Source organism: Oryzias latipes, chromosome 18 (genome assembly GCF_002234675.1).
Source record: "Oryzias latipes chromosome 18, ASM223467v1".
Lineage (NCBI taxonomy): Eukaryota > Metazoa > Chordata > Actinopteri > Beloniformes > Adrianichthyidae > Oryzias > Oryzias latipes.
In genome coordinates, this window is record NC_019876.2 from 21330440 (window position 1) to 21349500 (window position 19061).

At 41.9% G+C, this 19061-nt stretch overlaps 1 protein-coding gene across 2 annotated transcripts; it reads right to left on the reverse strand.

Moving 5' to 3' along the window:
• Positions 1–170: 170 nt before the first annotated feature.
• Positions 171–13379, reverse strand: tox4 (TOX high mobility group box family member 4). Of its 2 annotated transcripts, none has more exons than XM_023965795.1 (9): positions 13248–13379; positions 10097–10165; positions 6995–7282; positions 6656–6916; positions 6255–6572; positions 6099–6182; positions 2737–3384; positions 2502–2656; positions 171–1038 (listed from the first exon to the last, which is right to left on the reverse strand). In XM_023965795.1, the coding sequence occupies exons 1-9, from the start codon at positions 13251–13253 to the stop codon at positions 981–983; spliced, it is 1887 nt and encodes a 628-aa protein (XP_023821563.1). In that variant the 5' UTR covers positions 13254–13379; the 3' UTR covers positions 171–980. The 2 variants fall into 2 exon arrangements, with proteins under 2 accessions (XP_023821563.1, XP_023821562.1); XM_023965794.1 differs by lacking the exon at positions 13248–13379 and adding an exon at positions 10547–11078.
• Positions 13380–19061: the final 5682 nt, after the last annotated feature.

Sequence of the window (19061 nt, forward strand, 5' to 3'; positions counted from 1 at the left end):
GGCTCATTCGGCTGCTAATTTTTTGATATACGGCTGTCGTGATGTTGGAACCAGACAATCGGTAAGCAGCGATTGGTCAAGTTGGCCTAAGTTTACATTTCTATGCTGACCCATACAGTCAATGAATCAAACTAAATTGGTTCTTGATCTGCAATCATGAGGTCAAAATGTATATTACAACATAAAATATTTTATTTCATGATTAAAAACATTTCCATGATATGTACAATAAATCAGACCAATAACTGCATCAATAAGTCTCATTGGGAAGTTTTATTTTTTCAAAGCATTTAGTCTCTGTTGGACTACTTTCACAGCCAAACGCGATTGATGTTTGCAAAGAAAACAACTGTTTTTCCCTCATGGTAAGTAGTGTTGTCAGAGCTGACCTCTTTTAATTTAAATTTACCTCTTCAAAAAAAAGACCTTTGAGCACAAATCTCCCCTTAAAAGCAAACTTGGCATGAAATTTAAAAAGGGATTCATGAGAACAGAAAGGTTAGCACCTGTTAGAATCTTCATGAAGCCGAGCTGGACTTTTGTCCTCCTCGCTCTCTTTCAGCTTCTAGGGCTTTGTGCAGTTGTTGGTCTTTTCTCATCAACACAAACACAGCCACCCAAACAACACAACTCTTCACATTGATTAGTTCTCATAGTAACAGTAAAGGGAAGATTATACACACAAAGTTGAGTTTTTAAAGCACCTAAAAATAAAGAATTCATCCACAACAATATTTTCTTTTTTTTTGCAAAACAATTAAAAACACCAGAAGTTCATAATTTGTTGAGTCTGAAGTTGAAATGATCAGTGGCCATCATCATAATTGCAGTGTTTGAAACCAAAGAGTTTCTGCAGAAAAGAGGTGGTGAAGATCTTCTGCTCAGCGTTTGTCCCCGCGCTGACAGGACGACGGGAGTCAGCTGTCGGGTGCCCCTGAGTCGGACTCTGTCTGTGCTCGGCTGTCAGGTTTGTCCTGGTCCTATGTGACGGTGGTGGAGCTCTGCCCGCGGATAGCACACCAGGCCATGAACACGTCTCTGCAGAGCCGCCAGGAGAAGATGAGAAAAGAAAACGTGTGACGTTTGAGTGTCTTACAGAACCCAGAAAAGCAATTCACCAAAGTAGCATAAGGAGATTCAGGATAAGCTCAAGATGCTGACTTGATCTAGAATCTTTACAACCTTTTGAATTATTATTATTATTTTAAACATTTTGATTTTAAAAGTAAAGATATGTGTGTGTGTATGTGTGTGTGTGTGTGTGGGGGGGGGTGTCAGCTACAAATTCTGCAAGTTTTTCCACTTTAAAAATTGAAATTAGTCTGTAATGTTCATCATAGAAACGCTTAATCTGTGACAATCCAGGAAATCCCATTATAGGATTTAGAAATTATTTCTTTGTATAATGTTGCAGGAGATAAGTATTTGGTCAACAGCAAAAGTTTACCTCAATTCTTTGTGATGTAACCCTGGTTGTCAATAGCTGCGTATCCATTGACTATTAAATTGCGCAAATTGGATTTGCGATAATAAGGAGCTCTCCGCTCCATGGCTGGAATGAGACGCAGACGTCTCCTTTGACAGGTGAAGATGAGCGCTAGAGATGGCAGAAATTTGAATGCATCTGCTGTCAAATTATCATTTTATTAGTTGAAATATTGTTCACATCCATCGCCATGTTTTTGAATGACTTATCGATTAAGTTGGTTTGTGTTTATTCCCATAATTATAATTTAATGGAAACAATCTGACTGTGAAATCTTGTTTTTTCAATATTTTTATAATTTTGAAAAGGGTTTGCACATATGTGTAATTGAAAAACAGAGACAATGACAGAGGTCAAAGGTTTCCTGTAGGTCTATTAAAAAGATTGACATTGTAGCTGCTATTCTGGTCCATTCTTCCATTCAGATCTTCTCAAGAGCTGTCATATCTTGGGGCTGTAGCTGGACAAGTTTTTTCGCAGCGGAACATGAACAAACCCCCTTCGGGACCGCATATCCGCGGGTCTTACGTTCCTAACATTGACCTAATCCTAACTTTGACATTTGAAGACGTAATAATTGTTGTTAAAAGTGGTTTTAACGTCTCAAAAGAATGGTAAAGCCACCCAGACGTTGACGCATTTTGCAGTACGGATTGGATACCCACACCTGCCTTTCTCTGCAACCGTGATCAGATTTGTTGAAGAAAGGAGAAAAGCCTGTGTTGTGGAATTAGTGTGTGCGTGTTTATGAGATGACGCTTGCGTGCTGCAGGAAAGAGGGGGGAAGAGCGCAAGATTGAGAATGATTATGTTATCCTGGAAATTATCCTGCTCTGGATCAGATTAGATGGATCAAACCTTTACATTGACTTGATTCAGGCTCTTATTCTATGTGTGTGCAGCTAAACCTGATCTAAATGGAGCTGACATGGTTTTGATGTTGGAAAACGGGAAGATGATTTCGGGTTTGACTGATTGGGATTTTGTGCAAACATCTTGTTTTCTGTGAACAAACCTGCAGTGGGTGGCCACACACTCGTTGCTGCAGTACTCCCGGTCCCAGTCTTTACTCTCCACCGCGGGGTTTGTGCAGCCCGCTCGAACGCAGATGTTTGGACTGGAGGTGGAGGTTATGCTGGGGGCGGGGGCCACGCTCACCTCCACCTCCATCTGAGGGTGAGGAGAAACAGAGTTGGGATGATGTGTGTCAACCTACAGCCAGAATCCTTTCAGACACTTGTTGGACCCACCCCCTCCTCTGGTTCTGCCACGTCCTCCCCTCTTGTCAGCATGGCGCCGCTCTGTCCCACCTGCACCACCATGCCCGAGGGAGACGCTGCCCCCTCACCCACTGACGTCACTGCGATTGCAGAGTCCGACTGCCGGGACGAAGGAATGACCTTAAATTGTAGTGGGGGTGGGGCAGTGGTGGCAGCTGTGCCCCCGCCCCGTGGTTTGGGCTGCAGAGGCGGAGGGGCCTGGGCGTGTACCATCTGCTGCAGCCGTGGAGGGGGCGGGGTGTTCTGCCTGTGCTGCAGCGGCGGTGGCTGGCGGGACGACGGGGCAGCAGTGGCAGTGACAGACACTCCCCCGGAGGGCAGCGGCGTCTGCTTAATGATGATCTTTGTGACAGTGGGGGGGTTGGGCGTGGTGCTGGGGGGTGGGGCCTGGGGCTTGATGGCACCGGTGCGGGAGCGCGTGGTGACCTGCGGCAGGTCCAGGATGATGTTGGAGGTGCAGATGTTGGTGATGGTGTTCTCTTCTGGGTTGTAGTGCTGTGACCTGGGGGCACGGGGGGCTGGAGGTGTGGCAGGTGCAGCGGGGACTGCAGGAGCAGCGACGGGGACAGGGGCTGGAGGTGGGGGCGATGGAGCGGTGTCCATGACTTCTATGGGGGCCTGAGGAGAGCAGATTAGTCAGTTGTGAGACTCATCTGAGCGCAGATGACAGCAACATTAAAAACACATGCCAAAAGGGGTCTGGCCCCCCAGTACCCAAAGGAGAAACAAACACCGGTCTGTTTCAGTAAAAGGTTTTTGCTTCAGGAACAGAAGTATGAAAAACTTGTCGCTTCTAAAAGAATCAGCTGTTCTGCTGGGCACACACAAAAAATTAAAAATGTTTGTTTTATGAACGAAGGCTTTCTTTAAAGATTCACTCAAATAAAATTATGGTTTTGTTGTTTTTAACATGTTATTGTAGCATTTTTCTAATGAGGGAGGATACATATAAAGAAATTGAAGCCTGCATTGCATTTCTGAATATTTCTTTGATCAAATCGTTGTGAATCAGGAGCAGATGAAAAAATGCCATTTGAAAAAGCTTGTAGTTGTTACATAGAAAATACGCTGGGTGGTCCACAAGCTGCTCCACTTTCTGATGCGTCCGCTTGTAGACTAATAGATCCGTGTGCGTCTTTGTTTTCCTCGTGTGAGCTGGCATCCGGCTCTAAACTGTACGGCTGAATAGTCTTTTTTTTTTTGCACCAGTAGTGTGTTGGGGGCTGTTGGCTTGCAGGTGAGAGTGTAAACAGAGAGCTTTCAGAGGGGATATTGTTGCTCCACCCACATCTCAGAAGTAAATTTCTAATACACTCCTGCCGCTCTGCAGAAACTATGTCCCAGAAAATGAAATGATTTTGGCTAAAAACAACATAACCATAAATAAAAGACCACTTTGAAAATAGATCAAAGGGACTTTAACAAAATAATATTCTTTACTTAGTTTTGCTTCAGAAAAAGATGGGGGGGTGGGGTAGCTTAAATGTTTCCTTCTCTGTTTTCTTTGACAATTTTTTTTTGTGGGAATGCATTTTTTTTCAGAGATTAAAGGAATGGATACAAACCTGTTGAAATTTGGGCCTCTGGTCTAGTTTTGAGAATAAAGTGTACAATTTTTTTATTCTACAGTTGTTTTTTATTTTAGAACTCTCAACTCATTCATAAAAAGCTTTTTCTGCAGCTTTCAACTGTAGCAAAGTTGGTGTTCAGTGTTCCTTCATTTATCATGGGAGTTATGCTCTAAAAATCCACAAAGTAGGTAGATGTTTTAAAGCCCTCACTACACACTTCCAACACTTTCTTTTGACAGACATGAACATTTTCACACTTTTCCCTCTTGCTTATACTCTCAAAACTCAAACCTTGACAGTCCAGGATTATAAAATGAAAACAAGGATGTGTTCGTGATCAAACATTTATGTAAATGTGGCAAACTGAACATAATCTGTACAAGAGACACTTCACAGAGGAGATTGATGGACAAGGTCTCCAGCCAATCAGGATGCAAACTACAGTCTGCTGTAAAAAAGAAGGTATCATGCAAAATTCCACTGAGAAAAAAATCTTCAAAACAGCAAGACCGTGCGAAAGGTAAATCATGATATAGTGAAGGCGGTTTGTTCCACGTGACCTTTTCCTGTCCTTTCTGACACCAACCGTTTACAGCAGAATCTCCTTCCCTAACTGGTTTCTTCCAGTCTGGTGGATCGGGCAGTTTCCCGCCCAGTACAGAACAGAAACCGTTTCTGCCATGTTTCCTCACAGAGTGACATGAACATTTTTTTTTAACTGATCTAAACATTAAAGTCTAAAATCCATTGTTTGATTGGTTTGAAGAACATCACTGACCTTTACTGAGGATCTCCATCAAACTAAGATTTCTTTTTTTTTTTTTCAAATGTGAACTTTTTTGGAGGTAATGGAGTAAAGAAGTACGGAGCCTGTGACCTGACATGGGTAAAAAGATCAAACTAATTCGTTTCCACAAAATAATTGTGAACTTTTACACACCCCGTATTTCCAACCCGAAATTAACTTAAATGTTTTCAGTTACATCTTTATTGTAAATGAGATAACTGGTCTAAAGCAATAATAAAATATATTTTGCCATTGCATCACTGATGGTTCCATTGACTATAGCGAGGCGATTGCTACGCCGGGCGGCTGACTGGACGACAGACGAAAAGCTGCTGTCTGCCGTCGGAGCAGCATAGTGAGCTCCGTCTATGCTGGGCAGCAGAGCTCCGTCTATGCTGGGCAGCAGAGCTCCATCTATGCTGGGCAGCAAGCTTGTTTGCTTGTTATTCCGGCATCCAGGCAGCTGGTTGGCCGGCAGACGGTGAGCCGCTGCGGTACGGGGAAGCAGCCAGCTCAGGCCTCCTAAATCTTACAATATTTTTCTTATTTTCATCGAGACAATAATAAATAGATCCCCTAGTTTCATTATTGTTGTTATTTTTCCTTCTTGAATTAATGTGGGTCACAGAGACACTGATGTAGTGGTAGAGACTATAAATGAACCCAGACGAGGAGACATAATTACCGATGCTTTTATAGAGCTTTTTAAAAGACATTAATCTGATCTCTAAACATCCTCCATGTTTAGAGATCAGATTTACATTCACATCCTCCAGAAATGTGAAGGTGTCTACTGTAAATCTGAGTATTGCTCACATCTGTGCTCATGAATGACTTATCACGTGAATTATTCTTTCGTGGGAACTAATTCATTATTTTTTTTACCCATGTCAGGTCACAAGCTCCGTAAAAAAGAAATGATCCAGAAATAGAAGGATTCCTCCTTCCAAAAACGTTTGTGCCCCTGCTCTCACCTGGGTGGTGTTCTGGCTGTCCCGGTACTCTGCCAGCGCTTTGAAGTAATCCTTCTTGGCTGCTTCATTTTTCCTCTTGTAAACCTGGAAAACAAGGAAGGTATTTATAGAGAATCCACGCTTCACTTTTTCAGTGACGGCTGGAACCACACCCACCTGCTTCTGCTCCTCCCCCAGACTGTCCCACATGGACGCCACAATCTTGGAGACCTCTCCAAAAGTGGCGTTGGGGTTCTGCCCTTTGATAGCTGCCTGGGTGTCCCTGAAGAACAGGGCGTAGGCTGACACGGGTTTCTGAGGCTCGTTGGGGTCTTTTTTCTTCTTCCCCTTCTTCCCTCCGCCTCCCCCTTTTCTCCCAACAGATGAAGAGACATTTGTGGGCGGGGCAGAAATGGGAGACAGGGACACAGAGGGATCGAGGGAGATTACGCCAGGTGAGACGGCCAGGGAGACAGGTGACTCGACGAGGACGCTCTGATTGGAGAAGAAGACATTTATCAGAGTTAGATCAGAGGATCTGCAGATCAGGACTCCTGAGCTCAAACCTGAACACTGACCCTCCTAAAGTCATCCACGTCGTCGTCCTGGAGCGAACTGGTGGGCGACGCCGTGGCTGATAAAGGATTTTCAGGCGACTGGGGCTGCTGCAGTATGTTGCTCCCCCCAAGGCCAAGGCCCAGATGTGCACTGAGCTCTGATTGGTCAATAGTGGTCAGCTGACCAGAGCCTAATAACCCCTGGCCCATGTCCCCCAGCGGGACGTCAATGGTAACCGGGGAAGAGCTGCTGAACTGCGAGCCCATGGGATGACTGAGATCCTGGGGAGGGACAACTGTCAGTGAGACAACCCCCCAAAGAGAATTACAGACCAATCCAACACCACGTGCACTCCTCACCATTCCCAGTGAAGATCCTAGAAGGTTCCCTCCTCCAGTCTGGTTCATGACGCTCAGACCCAGGTGCTCCAGCCCCTGGGAGGGGTTGCTCACATATGTGGAGGCAAAGGAGGGGTCATCCCCCTCCACCACGGCGTTCCCCGGTACAACCACGCTGTCCGAGGGACCTGCGTCCGACAGCTCTGAAAAATGAGACACCACGTCCGACACGGTGAGGGCCGAGTCCGGGTCCAGAGAAATGGGAGGGATCTCGAACTCCTCATCACCGAGGCTCGGGGTGTGGAACGTCTGAGCAACCAAAGGAGGAGATGAAGAACAGGGGGGGGAAAAACAGGAGACATCAGCCATGAAAAACACGAGGAAACCAATCATGATCTTTTCTAAACGTGCCAAAAACATGTCGGGGTGGGAGATTGCTCAACACTCCTGCCTGCCCTCTAAAGCTTCATTTACTGTTCATGCCTGGGCGGAGTTGGCTGTTATAGTAGGGGGTGCTGTGACCGTTTCCTTCCCTTTGTAAGAGATGCAGCAAAGATCACCTACATCACCAAATGAGATTTGTTTATGGGTGTATTCAGACTGGGAAAATCCTTTGCTTGTTTGTTGTTAAGTGAGTTCGCTTTGTTCCGGATATAGTCCTGAACCTTGCGTTTGGTCTGTATTTAAACTGCCATCAAGCGGCCCATTAGGTCACGGACCACAGCTTGTAAACCAACCATGTGACTACAGATCTCCTCAGTCATTTGCTGGGAACTACGGGGTCGGGTCAAAACAACAAGAGAAAGACAAAGGCAGTGCTTTACCAGTCTTATCGGGGCCGCTAACTTATTCAAACTTTATAGGTCGATTACCAGTTTTGAACGTCGAGAACAACAGTTTTTACTTGTTACTTTGGTACAGCGGAGGCATGCCAGAGGCTGTTACTGGCAAAGAGACGTGCTGCGTGTGGTTTAACTCAGAGGATACTAGCAACGGCAGTGATGAGGAGACGTCGGGTATGAAGGTACGCTGCTAAGAGTTTACGACATGTAGATCGTCAGGAAAACAGTGTGAAGCAATGTGTATCAGGTTAAAAATAGTTTTAATGAATCGGAATTCATCCGACCACATCTCAATAAATTGCTGTGTCTCATCATTGTGGTGCTATGGTCATTGTTTTTAGAGAATTCTGTTATGGATCTACAAGGTAGCTTTTAGGATGACGTCACACAGCCGCGTAACGAGAAGCATGTAAGAAGCGTTTTCAGCTGTGTTAAAATAGACATTCACATAAATAAACAGATGGACCCTTTCTTCTGTCCGATAATACGACAATCGTTCCTCTAGATTTGTCCCCAGCTCATCTGTTGCTTCATTCCCACTCTGTTTACATCGCTATGGTGGCCGTGTTGGTCCAGTTGTCCCGCTCTGGGAACAGATTGTATTCAGACTGAGGAATCTCAGAGCGAACCGAAGCTCAGTCTGATTGGAAATGAACCGAGACCACCTCCAAAAATGGGTCAGAGAGCGGTTCCTGTTCCCGGACCAGGGTCCGCTTGGGTGTATTCAGACTGAAAATTTGTTCCGGATTATCGGGAGAAACAAACTCTGGTTTACTTTAAGGTAACCAAATGTGTCCAGCCTGAACAGCTTGTGTTTCAGTTATTGACTGTAAATGAGAACTTGACTGAGTGACCCCTCCCGCTGGCAGCGTACCGCATGCACCAAATCCGCGCACACAGACTGTGAGGCGCACTTCAAACTGCCCTCCTGTCAATTAAAACTTAAATGCATTTTCCTTTTCTGTTTTAAAAATTGTGCTGTTAAATAGCTGTTCATGCAACCACTTTTATTTAAAGCCAGTCCAAACATTTTTAATGAGTTCAGTTATGAATAAAAACCAAATATTTGAAAACTGAATCTATATTAAATCAGTTAAAATCATGACCGTAATTCTTCAATGAAATCAGGAGTTTGGCAGTAAAATCCAGATCCGACTGCAGGTTGTGCACACACCACACATGATCCACATATAGGCTTGCAGGAGCACTCCGACCTGCACGTATCTGCAGATCTGCATGTGAACACAGGCTTACACATCCCTGCATACCTGCACATGCAGTTTGCACAAGCCAGCAGATGTGCACATGCATGTAGACCAGGGTTTGCACACGTTTAATAAACCACTGTACACAAATCACACATCAAGCTTTGAATTAAAATTAATATTCTTTTTTTTTTATATTGCTAACTATGAATCATTGACTGCATGACGCTACGTACACACAGAGTATTTGACTGCGTTCTTGAATGCTACTGGGCTACACCTACACTTGGAAGAGGCTTTGTGCAAAATGTTGGAGCGGTGCAAATCTGCTGAACCGTTTTCAGACTTTAACTTTCACAGTTCTGTTCTGATATATGAAAGACTTGGTGTGACTGTGATGTCATCCATAGAAATTGCCTGACTTTCAGCTCCGAACTAAGAAGTCAAATCAGTCGCCGATTTTTCGTGAACGCTGCCATGTTGGAACCAAAAACAGTCGGTAAGCGATGATTGGTCTGAGTCAACGTGTCTATGGTAACAATTCTCGCCAGACAGCAGTGAGCTTGTTGGAAGGGCAGACCCCTACCACTTTAAAGCGGGCTCCACGAAATCAATCAAACATTTTGAACGTTTGACGTGAGACCATGTACTTTTAAAGCATCTGACTGACCAGTTACAACTTGAATTATTTTAACTACGGAAAAAATATCATGAAAAAAATAAGTGTATTATAAATATGGTAAAAAATGTAAGTAGAGTAAGAATGGTTATCCTGACAAATATAACTGAGTAACAGCTGTGTAGTTTCTATAGAAGTCTATGGGATTTTGGCTTCTTGGAGCCAGCGGGTACTTCCTGTTTGGAGGAGTCACTCAGCCCAGCTCTCTTACAGTCAATTCTACTAATGCAACTTTCCGAATCATTTTCTCATATCGCAGCAGCTCCAGCAAGTTTGAATCTCCAACACAGTCAGAGTCATCACAAACGCATGGCTTCTGTATCTGAAGGGGATATGAAGATGTTTCCAATGGGAAGGTCCATGTCAGCTGTAGAGCTACAGTTTGGGCTTTGCATACCTCAGAGGAGGAGAGGAAAGGATGGCCCGATCCAGAGATGGTCAGGTAGTTGTCGCTGCCTCCAGGGAACTGAAATACAGAGGACCACATTCAATGTTTACACAAAAATAAGTCTATCATTTTAATTTCTTTAACAATATCAAATATATATACATAACATATTATAGTATAACGTACTATTATTTTAAGTCTGGAGCTTTGTAAAGTTTTTTTTTTTTTTTTTTTTCAATTTCTGTCTTTTTAAATCCTAAATCGCTCTAAGGCATTTTCGTGGATGTATTACAGTTAATGGAGATTTTCCTGTATCAAGAAGTCTGGTTTTATTTGGTAGCAGATTTGCTAGAACCATCTTTCTGTGGGTAGACCCGAACCCGGAGAGAAATGGACTTCTGTCCGGTGTGACAGGAGCGTCAGCGTGCACCGGCGCCACGCGCGGGTCTCTGAAGTCACCTTGCCGTCAGAGTCAAAGCCGTTGAAGGACTGCGGATCCAGGAACTCCGAGTCTCCGTGTTGCCCGGTTCCGCCTGTCAGATCCGAGTAAAAGTTCAGGTCCATTTTCAGCAGAACCTCCCCGGAGCTACTCTTTGTATCCAGACGTTCCGGTGGCGACGGTTCGGTTGGGGCACCACACCTCGATTCGTAGGTAAGGTTCGGTTTGATTTATGCCGGCGCCCCGAGCATGTGTGCGCGGGCAGCGGCCCCGAAATAGCCCGGAGAGCCGCCTGCGGTGGCGTGGCCGCCTGTCCTTAGTTCCACGGGTTAGCTTTAGCTTTGCCGCAAAGCTGCGGTACTGAGCCGAACACCCGCCTGCCGCTCCTCCCTCCGCGGTACGTCGAGCGGACCCACCCGCACAGGTTGGACGGCGGCACCGTTGACCCCAGCACACAAGAACAGCGGCCTCCGCGATGTCTGACAGCGGGAGAGCAGAGCGACAGCCCGGCAGAGCTCCGCGTTGGCCCGGGACAGGATGCTCAATGGAGTCAGAGACACGGATCACTGCCGAGGTTGCCAGATCCCGTGACAAAAACACGACGGAATACCCGGAAATAAAACACACACACCCCACCCAAAAACAAACAAACAAAAAGTTTAGAGGGATATTTTTATGTCTTTTAAACTGTAAATGTACTTCGTTGTTTTGGTTTCAGTAAACCCGGTTTTATAGAATTCTTTTAATTTGAATACCTGTATTTTCTCTTAAAAGATGGATCAAAAAGCGACTTAAATAATACCCGATACTGTCGCTTAATGAGCAAATCTGGCAACCTACTTCATAACATGAATGAGATTGAACGAAATGAGAAGCAAAACTAAAACAAAGGTTTCAGCAAAAGTAACAGTATGAATATTTTTTGTCATAAACAAACAACAAAAAATCATTCAAATCCGGTCCTCTTTTGATCTACTGTAAAAGTGTACGCAGTTGTCTTTTTATGATGGTGCCGTTTTTAGGACATGAATAGCAGAACTGAGTCAAGAAAGCAGACCTTTACAGCAGTCTAACCTGCAGGAGATGTACATATGCATAAATATTTTTCAGTCTGCTTTAGACAATTTAATTGTGTTTTTAAAAAAGTTAGGTGGGATCCCCTTCTGTGTTAATCCTAATTCATGCCAGGGTGCCACAGAAAAGATGAGCATTCACTTGTTTTTAAACAAAGCAGATAACAACCAGGTTAGTCTTTATAATCTTCATGCTTTGAATCATGCAAAGCTGAGGACACACTGGAACAACGACACTATGGAGTCGATCCACATCACAGCGGGACATTTAAAAAATGTGTTTCCAAACAAGTAAAAGAGAGAAACACCTAAATGTTTTGATTTAGTTTACTTCTGTATGTGTCCTTGTGTCCTTGCATTGACACAGCAGTTTCTGCTAGAGTGAAACTTAAATGAACACCTCTTAGGACAGCACAGGAAGGGCTGGTGAATAATTCATCTTCCAAGTCACTCATCACTTTCTCTGGCTTCACATAAGGATGTGTTCTCCCTGCAGTCCTGCACCTCCTTCACACTGATCCTTGTTCATCTGCACACAGGATTGCTGCAGTGTTCAACTTGCTGTTTCTCTTCATCACAACTCAGCTTTGCAGACTTTGTGAAGCACTGTGGAGAACCCTTAACATTAACAAACGGAGGTCATGACTGCGACCATTTCCCCCTTAGCTGAGGACAACGTTTGACAGCACGTTGACGTTAGACTCTACTCAAAAGCGATCTAAAAGAAATCCAGCCACTGTCAGCATGTTCTCCAGAAATCAAAATCATTTGGGACCACCGTGGACTTTCTCTCTACTTACTACTATGCTTTATTCTTTCTATATAGAACCATAGCTCTCTACCGAGAAATACAAAAGTCTGCACAAACATCAGCCTTGTCAAATACTCTGAGTGATCAGCAGAATGTGCCTGCATGGGCACTCCAAGGAGAACACTTATACTTTTATGTTCTTAATTTGAATGAAAAAGACCTTCACGCCAAGAACTAAACATGTTACTTTATACACCGCTTATCAGATTTAAAGACTAGTTCTGATGTAAGCACCTTCATACACTAATAAATGATTACATTTGATATTGTCTTTTTTTTAAAACATGTATTTATTACCAACTGTTTGTTGCTTATGAGAGTCAACGTTATCATTCTGGGACTATGAGCTGCTTCATGTAACTTTAAATTGTCTTTCAGGCACATTGAAGTTATTAATTAAATAATCCCTTCTTTTATTTTGGAAGTCCAGAGCGGAAGTTGTCTGCCGCTGCGATTCAACGACTAAAACCTGAATTTATTTACTTGTATTGTTAAAATCTTTTTTAATTTTTTTACTTTCCAGAGTTTACATCATTGGATTTGTTCTGGAAGTTCCCAAGGGTTCACAAACCCACTTTTATCCGGATTTTGGACCATCTTTGGGTCAACTTGTGACTCTTTGATGACAGAATTTAAAGCTAAACTTGTTAAATGACTAACAGCGGGTTAGTTAACGAACTAAACAAGTAGTTTAATGAAGGGTTTAGCTAAGAATCACACATAAACACCGAGGCCATCAGACTTTTTGTCCGTTACTCATCTTTTAATCTGTTTATGATGGTAAATTTCTTTAAATAATTTATTTCTTTGATTTCTGTTTCCACCCTCAGTCCTTACCTCCATGCTTCCCTGAAGTTTGGACCCAGTTTCGATCTTTAAATTCCGCTTTTGTTGCTGAACTTCGCGTAAAACCGTTTTCCTCAAATATCACAACATGGCACCGGCTTCCGGATTACGTGGAAATGACGCCATCACGTCAAATTATGTCAATGTTTCAAAATAAAGGGCAAGAAAAAATAAATCAAGCAACTTGTAATTTTTGTACCATTCAATGAAAAAGAGTGGTTATTATCTTGGGGATGTAATAAAAATTGTAAAACCCCATACTCACAGAGTTGTACATTGTATTTCACTTCATCATCTGGTCAGCTAATTATTTTTTGTTAAAAGAAAATCCAAACATGTTGCTCTTATAAACATCACAAAGAAGAAAATACAGGTAATCCTGAAGTGAATGGTTATAACAACATTACAAACACATTAACCTTTATAATTTTTATTAGTAAAATGAAAGAAAATTAAAAAATATTTAAAATAAATCACTTGTAAAATACCTAAATTTTTATTTTCTTTATTTCTGTATTTTCTAATATTGGGTGTACATCAACACCCAGCATTTATGCATTGTTTGGTTATTTTTTTATTTTATTTTTTGCTCTTTTTTTAGTTCAATTCAGAGCTAAAGGCAAAAGCTAAAGTTTTTCAACATGTTTACTTAAATAATAAGATTACAATTCCCTTACAGATACATTTATACTTTTACATGGCCCAAAATTCATTTTCATTCATGAAAATGTGATATTTCCAGTTTTAAAAACACATAAGATAAAAATGTAAATAAGTTGAAATTATCCTGTTGATTATTTATTTAATATCCAAACGATTTTTTACTATTAACAAGATTAAATATTACAACTCTGTGGGTTCATTGTAATCTTGACCAGATTGTTTTAACACTTGCTTGTTCATTTCCTTCAGACCAAAGAGGGTGGCTGCCTGAAGTGGTGAAAAGGAAACAGGATAGGGTTAGATTATGGCAAATAACTCCCTGAAGGAAGCGACGAAAAGGGTGACAAAACTTCCAAAGGATAACAGTTGTACCTTTTCTTGACAAGCAGGCATTAAACCTTAAAGAAGATTTTTTTTAAAGCCCCAACAACCAGGATCAAACAGAAATTAATTAGATTAAGACACGTCTTGATCTGTCTGATTTTTTCCAAAGCCTCTATAAAACAGAATGCATTGGATCATATCCATGTCCTCATCAACAGTTTTGGGCCTTGAATGCAAACACAGAGTGTATTAGCCACAAAGCTCAGGATTTCCTTCTGAACTTGTTAACTCTGCCCATTACTGGATGACATGATGGAAGCACAGAGAGTTTTCAAATGTACTGAGGTGTAAAAATGAAGTTTATACTATATCCATATAGTTTGACACACCAGGTTGTCCACATAGAGCTCTACAGTAAATCTGCATCACCTTCAGGAGGTGCCTCATCCTGCTTGGTACACGGATATCATGGTAAAGATGCCATCCACTAAAACATGATCTCTTCCTGTAGAAGTAAGTGTAAAGGTTTTTTTAGTTATGATGCTTTTTCTGGAGACATGGACCAGTGAAAGCTGCAATTAATCATAGAAATGGTGTTTCCCTGTATCGCCTTCAACCTTAATTAGGTCTTAGTAAAACAGAACCATGTTCTGACAAATCAACATGTCACATGGTATTAATAGGGGGGCTGGCAAACAAAATCAGTGAGTGCTGAATCAATTGAAAAAATAAAAAATAAAGGTCCTAACTGCTTTTAGATACAGAAAATGTTCATCATAGAAAAATGTAATTGCTGCAATGAGCCAATCACCTTCACCATGACACCTACATATGGAGAGAAATTAGACTCAGTCGGATTTGTGCGTGCGTAATTCTTGATTTGTGCGTAAATTAGGATTCTCCATACCTACAGATGTCAAGCCATGTTCATACCGCCCTTGCAACATGCGTTCAAGCGGCCACTTCCAATAAAAAAAGTGTATGTGAACACAAATATATGCGCTTTTTCAGCTTCCGCATTCAAAACCCCCGCACTCAAGGGTAGCTATGCAAGTCTGTTTTCAGTCTCTACATAGAAAGTAAAATGTGCGCTGCAAGTTAAAGCAGGTCGAACTTTGACCAATCAAGGACTCGGATTTGGTAGTGACATATGGATGACGTCCCCTTTACTGCATGGAAGTGACAACCATTGAAAATTGATCATGAAAGAGAAATAAATAATTGCGGTTCATGCCTGAACAGAATTCTATGACACCAAGTCTTTAATATGTCGGAATAGAACTGTGAAAGAAAAAGTCTGGATTTTAAAGTCTGGACATTATGCATCAAGCCTCTTCCAACTGTAGGTGGCAGACAAGCGCTAGTATTAGGTAGCGATACTTTAGTGTGAACAAGGCGTCTAAATAATCATCAAAAGACAAGGCAGGAACATTTGAAAAATAACGCCCCAGGTTCAACTCCCAGAAGCACACCACACTGATAAAGCTCTTATGCAGGTCACAGCTCCTGCAGGTCATTGTCCTGCCCTGGACAGCTCAGGCATAATGGAGGAGGAGGCATGATTATTGTGATGGTGCTTTCTTTTCAGGTGCTCCATCATGGCTGGCTTAAGATCATGGAGACACTTAACACTCTTCACAAAGCCCCTCAAACCTTCTGAGCTCCTGAAGACATGAGGACAGGAGGGAGCAGGGTCCAGGAAAGCTGAGTGTTTGTGGGTGGGGGGTGCACCAGGTTTGGATTGGCGAGGCTCTTCCATTGCTGCTCCAACTCAGTTGGAACCTTCCTGGAAATGTCTCTTTAGACTTGCAGTTACAATTTAACCAGGAAACTTCAAAATCCTGTCAATCTGCCACTATAATTTGAAAAGACAGAAACAAAACTGTCAGAAACACACACGTTTCTATTGAAATTTAAAATTCGGAATAATAAAGGATCTCAAAACCTACATAATGCAAATAAATTAATCTCTGTCCAGAAAGATTTTTTATGACCTCATCTTCAGACACCTCAGTGTTAGTGCAGACAATGTTTACATGTGGCCTTTTTATGTTTGTGTGGATATCTGACTGTGTAGTTGGGCGCAAAACAAGCAGTTAACAAGTTTTCATGACACTGAAAATGTTAAACTCCAAGCAACTGTTCACATATTGTTAATGCTTTCTCTGTAGTTGTCTAGAGTTTTTTTTTTTTTTTTTTTTCACAAACCTTTCCTTTTCCCTAAACTGATCCTGAAAATTCTGAACTGAATTCTGTCAACCTGAACTACATTTCTTTGAGATGCAATAAAAATGCATATATGCAGTTTTAACAACTGGACTTTGTGTTCCAGCAGGATGTTGTAGATTTATTTGATGCTACATCTCAACTTCTGAGTGTTTTCTGACAATAATTTACCCTTTTAAGACTTTTAGTTTAGGAAGTTTTTAGAAGAAAACTCAATCTATTTTTTGCATGAATTCCGAAAATGAAAACACAAAACAAAAACAAAAAACACCCTTTTTGTCAGGAAACGATCAAATTAATTTAAAAATATTGGAAAATGTTTTTGGGACAGCACGTGACTACATTTCCCATGATTCCATAGGGACACCCTTCTTCACCGGATATCCGTTCTTCTCTTATAGTTCTTCCTGTGCTAGCTAATAAAGTCGCAGAAGCACGTGGCTTATAACGGAGGCGACATATTTTACCGATAAACAAATCAGCATTTTGGAATATTTAAGGGCAATATATATATATTTTTCTTTTGTGCTGAAGTGTGAAAACAGCCAGTGGCCGCAATGTTTCTGCAGTATTACCTGGATCAGAACGGCGACAGAGTTTACACACTCAAGGTAAAACTAAAGCTTGTGCTTTTACTTTACTTGGGTATCAAGTTTTCCTTTATTTTTTTTAAACGTATGCTTGTATGTTGCATAGAATTAAAATAAAATCTTTCCACCTTGGTATAATTAAATAAAGAAACTTTTTTGAAATGTTCAAAACGATCATTTGGGTGTTGATGATAGTCTGTGAATATAAGGCTTAAGCATATATTTATATTACTAAACATAACGAACACGTGTTCTTCAAGACGTTTAGTATTTATTGTTAACTTAGAATCTTTCGACATTTATTTGATCAGAAATCTGTCAGCTTAAAAATGTCTATTATTACAAGTTTGTGTGCCCGCAAAATTTGTTTTGCTAGCTGTAGCTTTTCTTGCCCAGATAGTTGTTTGCTTACTGATCTGTTATTCTGCGTTTATATGATGCGATTTCCAGTCATTTTATTATATTTATCTTTTCTGTTTATCTGCATCTTCAGTCTGCACATCTAACTAGATTTGTTTGACTTTTTTAGCCCTAAAGGTGAAATGGCAATTCTTGATCAGAGCAGAAAAAGCAGCAGCTTAAAGGCCTGTTCACACCGGGACGAATTTCGCCGGCGATTTTCGCCGACGTTTAACGCCTCGTGACTAAACAAAGGGCACCAACGAGAGTGTGCACACCGACGCGAAAAAACGCCAGGCGTTAAAGCGTCGAAAAAAAAAAAACGCCTCGGGTTCGTTTTTTTTTTTCGACGCGTCGCGTCGAAATCTACTCGACCAATGAGAACGGCGCTTTTGCTCACGTGTCTGGAGCTTCTGAAGTTACAGTAAAATACAACTTGGGGGCGCTCAAACACAAAACTGCCTTGCTGAGCACACATACCAGCGAAGAAGATAGACGCCAAGTAGCGTCTACACTGCCGCGAAGAAATAATGACGGACATTCTAAAATATCCCCGAACCAAGCACCAGTTGGAGCTACTGGTGCTTGAAATATTCATGTTTTCTTTGTTTGATTCTGACAAGCGCGTAAATACTTGCTCTCTTCTTCTGAGTGAAAAGCGACTTTAAGAAGCGTAAAGTTGCGCAGCGCCACCTTGTGTACAGGAGTATTTCTGTTTTACATTAAGCGCCATCTAATGTCAGGGAATGAAATTGCATGTTCACTCCACTCATCGTCAGCGAAAATCGCCTGGGTGTGAACACAAAAAACGTGACGAAAAACGCTGGCGAAAAACGCCTGGCGAATATTCGTCCCGGTGTGTACGGGCCTTAAGGCAGTGCAGCTGCAGCATCTCTTTTACAAAGGTTGTTTAAAGGAAATAAAGGATATAGAGACGGGATATAAAAATAAATAAATATAACAAGAACAATAAAGTACATCCAGCAGTGGTAGTTCAACATTTTAAACATTAAATTCACTGACATGATTCCTTCTACAACCATGGGATACATTTGCTAAAGTTAAAAAAGTTCTAAATACATTGTCATGACATAGGAGTTTATATTTATCACAGATCGCTTTTGAAAGTCTGCTGTATTGGATTTTGTAAAGAAGGACTTTGTTTTGATGTAACACTCTTGTGTTGTCTTTCCAAAAACACATTTGTTTCTGTCTTTTTCTATGGAAGAAATTGAATCCTGACGGGGAGCCCACCAGCTCGGCCCATCCGGCTCGGTTCTCCCCAGATGACAAGTTCTCTCGGCACCGGGTTTTGGTGAAGAAGCGCTTCGGCATCCTGCTTACCCAGCAGCCCAAACCTGTTCTATGAGAGTGGAGACGGTAGAGGAGGAATCCACCAGGAGCATCATGGAGGACAACGTGATGTGGATCCGCTGCAATTCCTAAAACATGTTTCATTACCCTCTGATTCATTAGTTAGAAAAAGCTAACACATTATGATGAGAAATGTATTTCTGATGGAACTTTCTCTGATTTCAAAAATCAAAGGATTGAATATATTCTTTTCCATGAGTAGTCGGTGAATTTAAATTGTATTGAATTT

What these genes read in the sequence shown, in the direction of transcription:
- tox4 (XM_023965794.1), bottom strand. Translation starts at nt 10,651, where the DNA reads ATGGACCTGAACTTTTACTCGGATCTGACAGGCGGAACCGGGCAACAC. An exon ending in GCTTTGACTCTGACGGCAAG is followed by an intron (nt 10,166 to 10,546) that starts GTGACTTCAGAG and finishes TCTGTATTTCAG; the next exon opens with TTCCCTGGAGGCAGCGACAA. An exon ending in TAGGATCTTCACTGGGAATG is followed by an intron (nt 6,917 to 6,994) that starts GTGAGGAGTGCA and finishes GTCCCTCCCCAG; the next exon opens with GATCTCAGTCATCCCATGGG.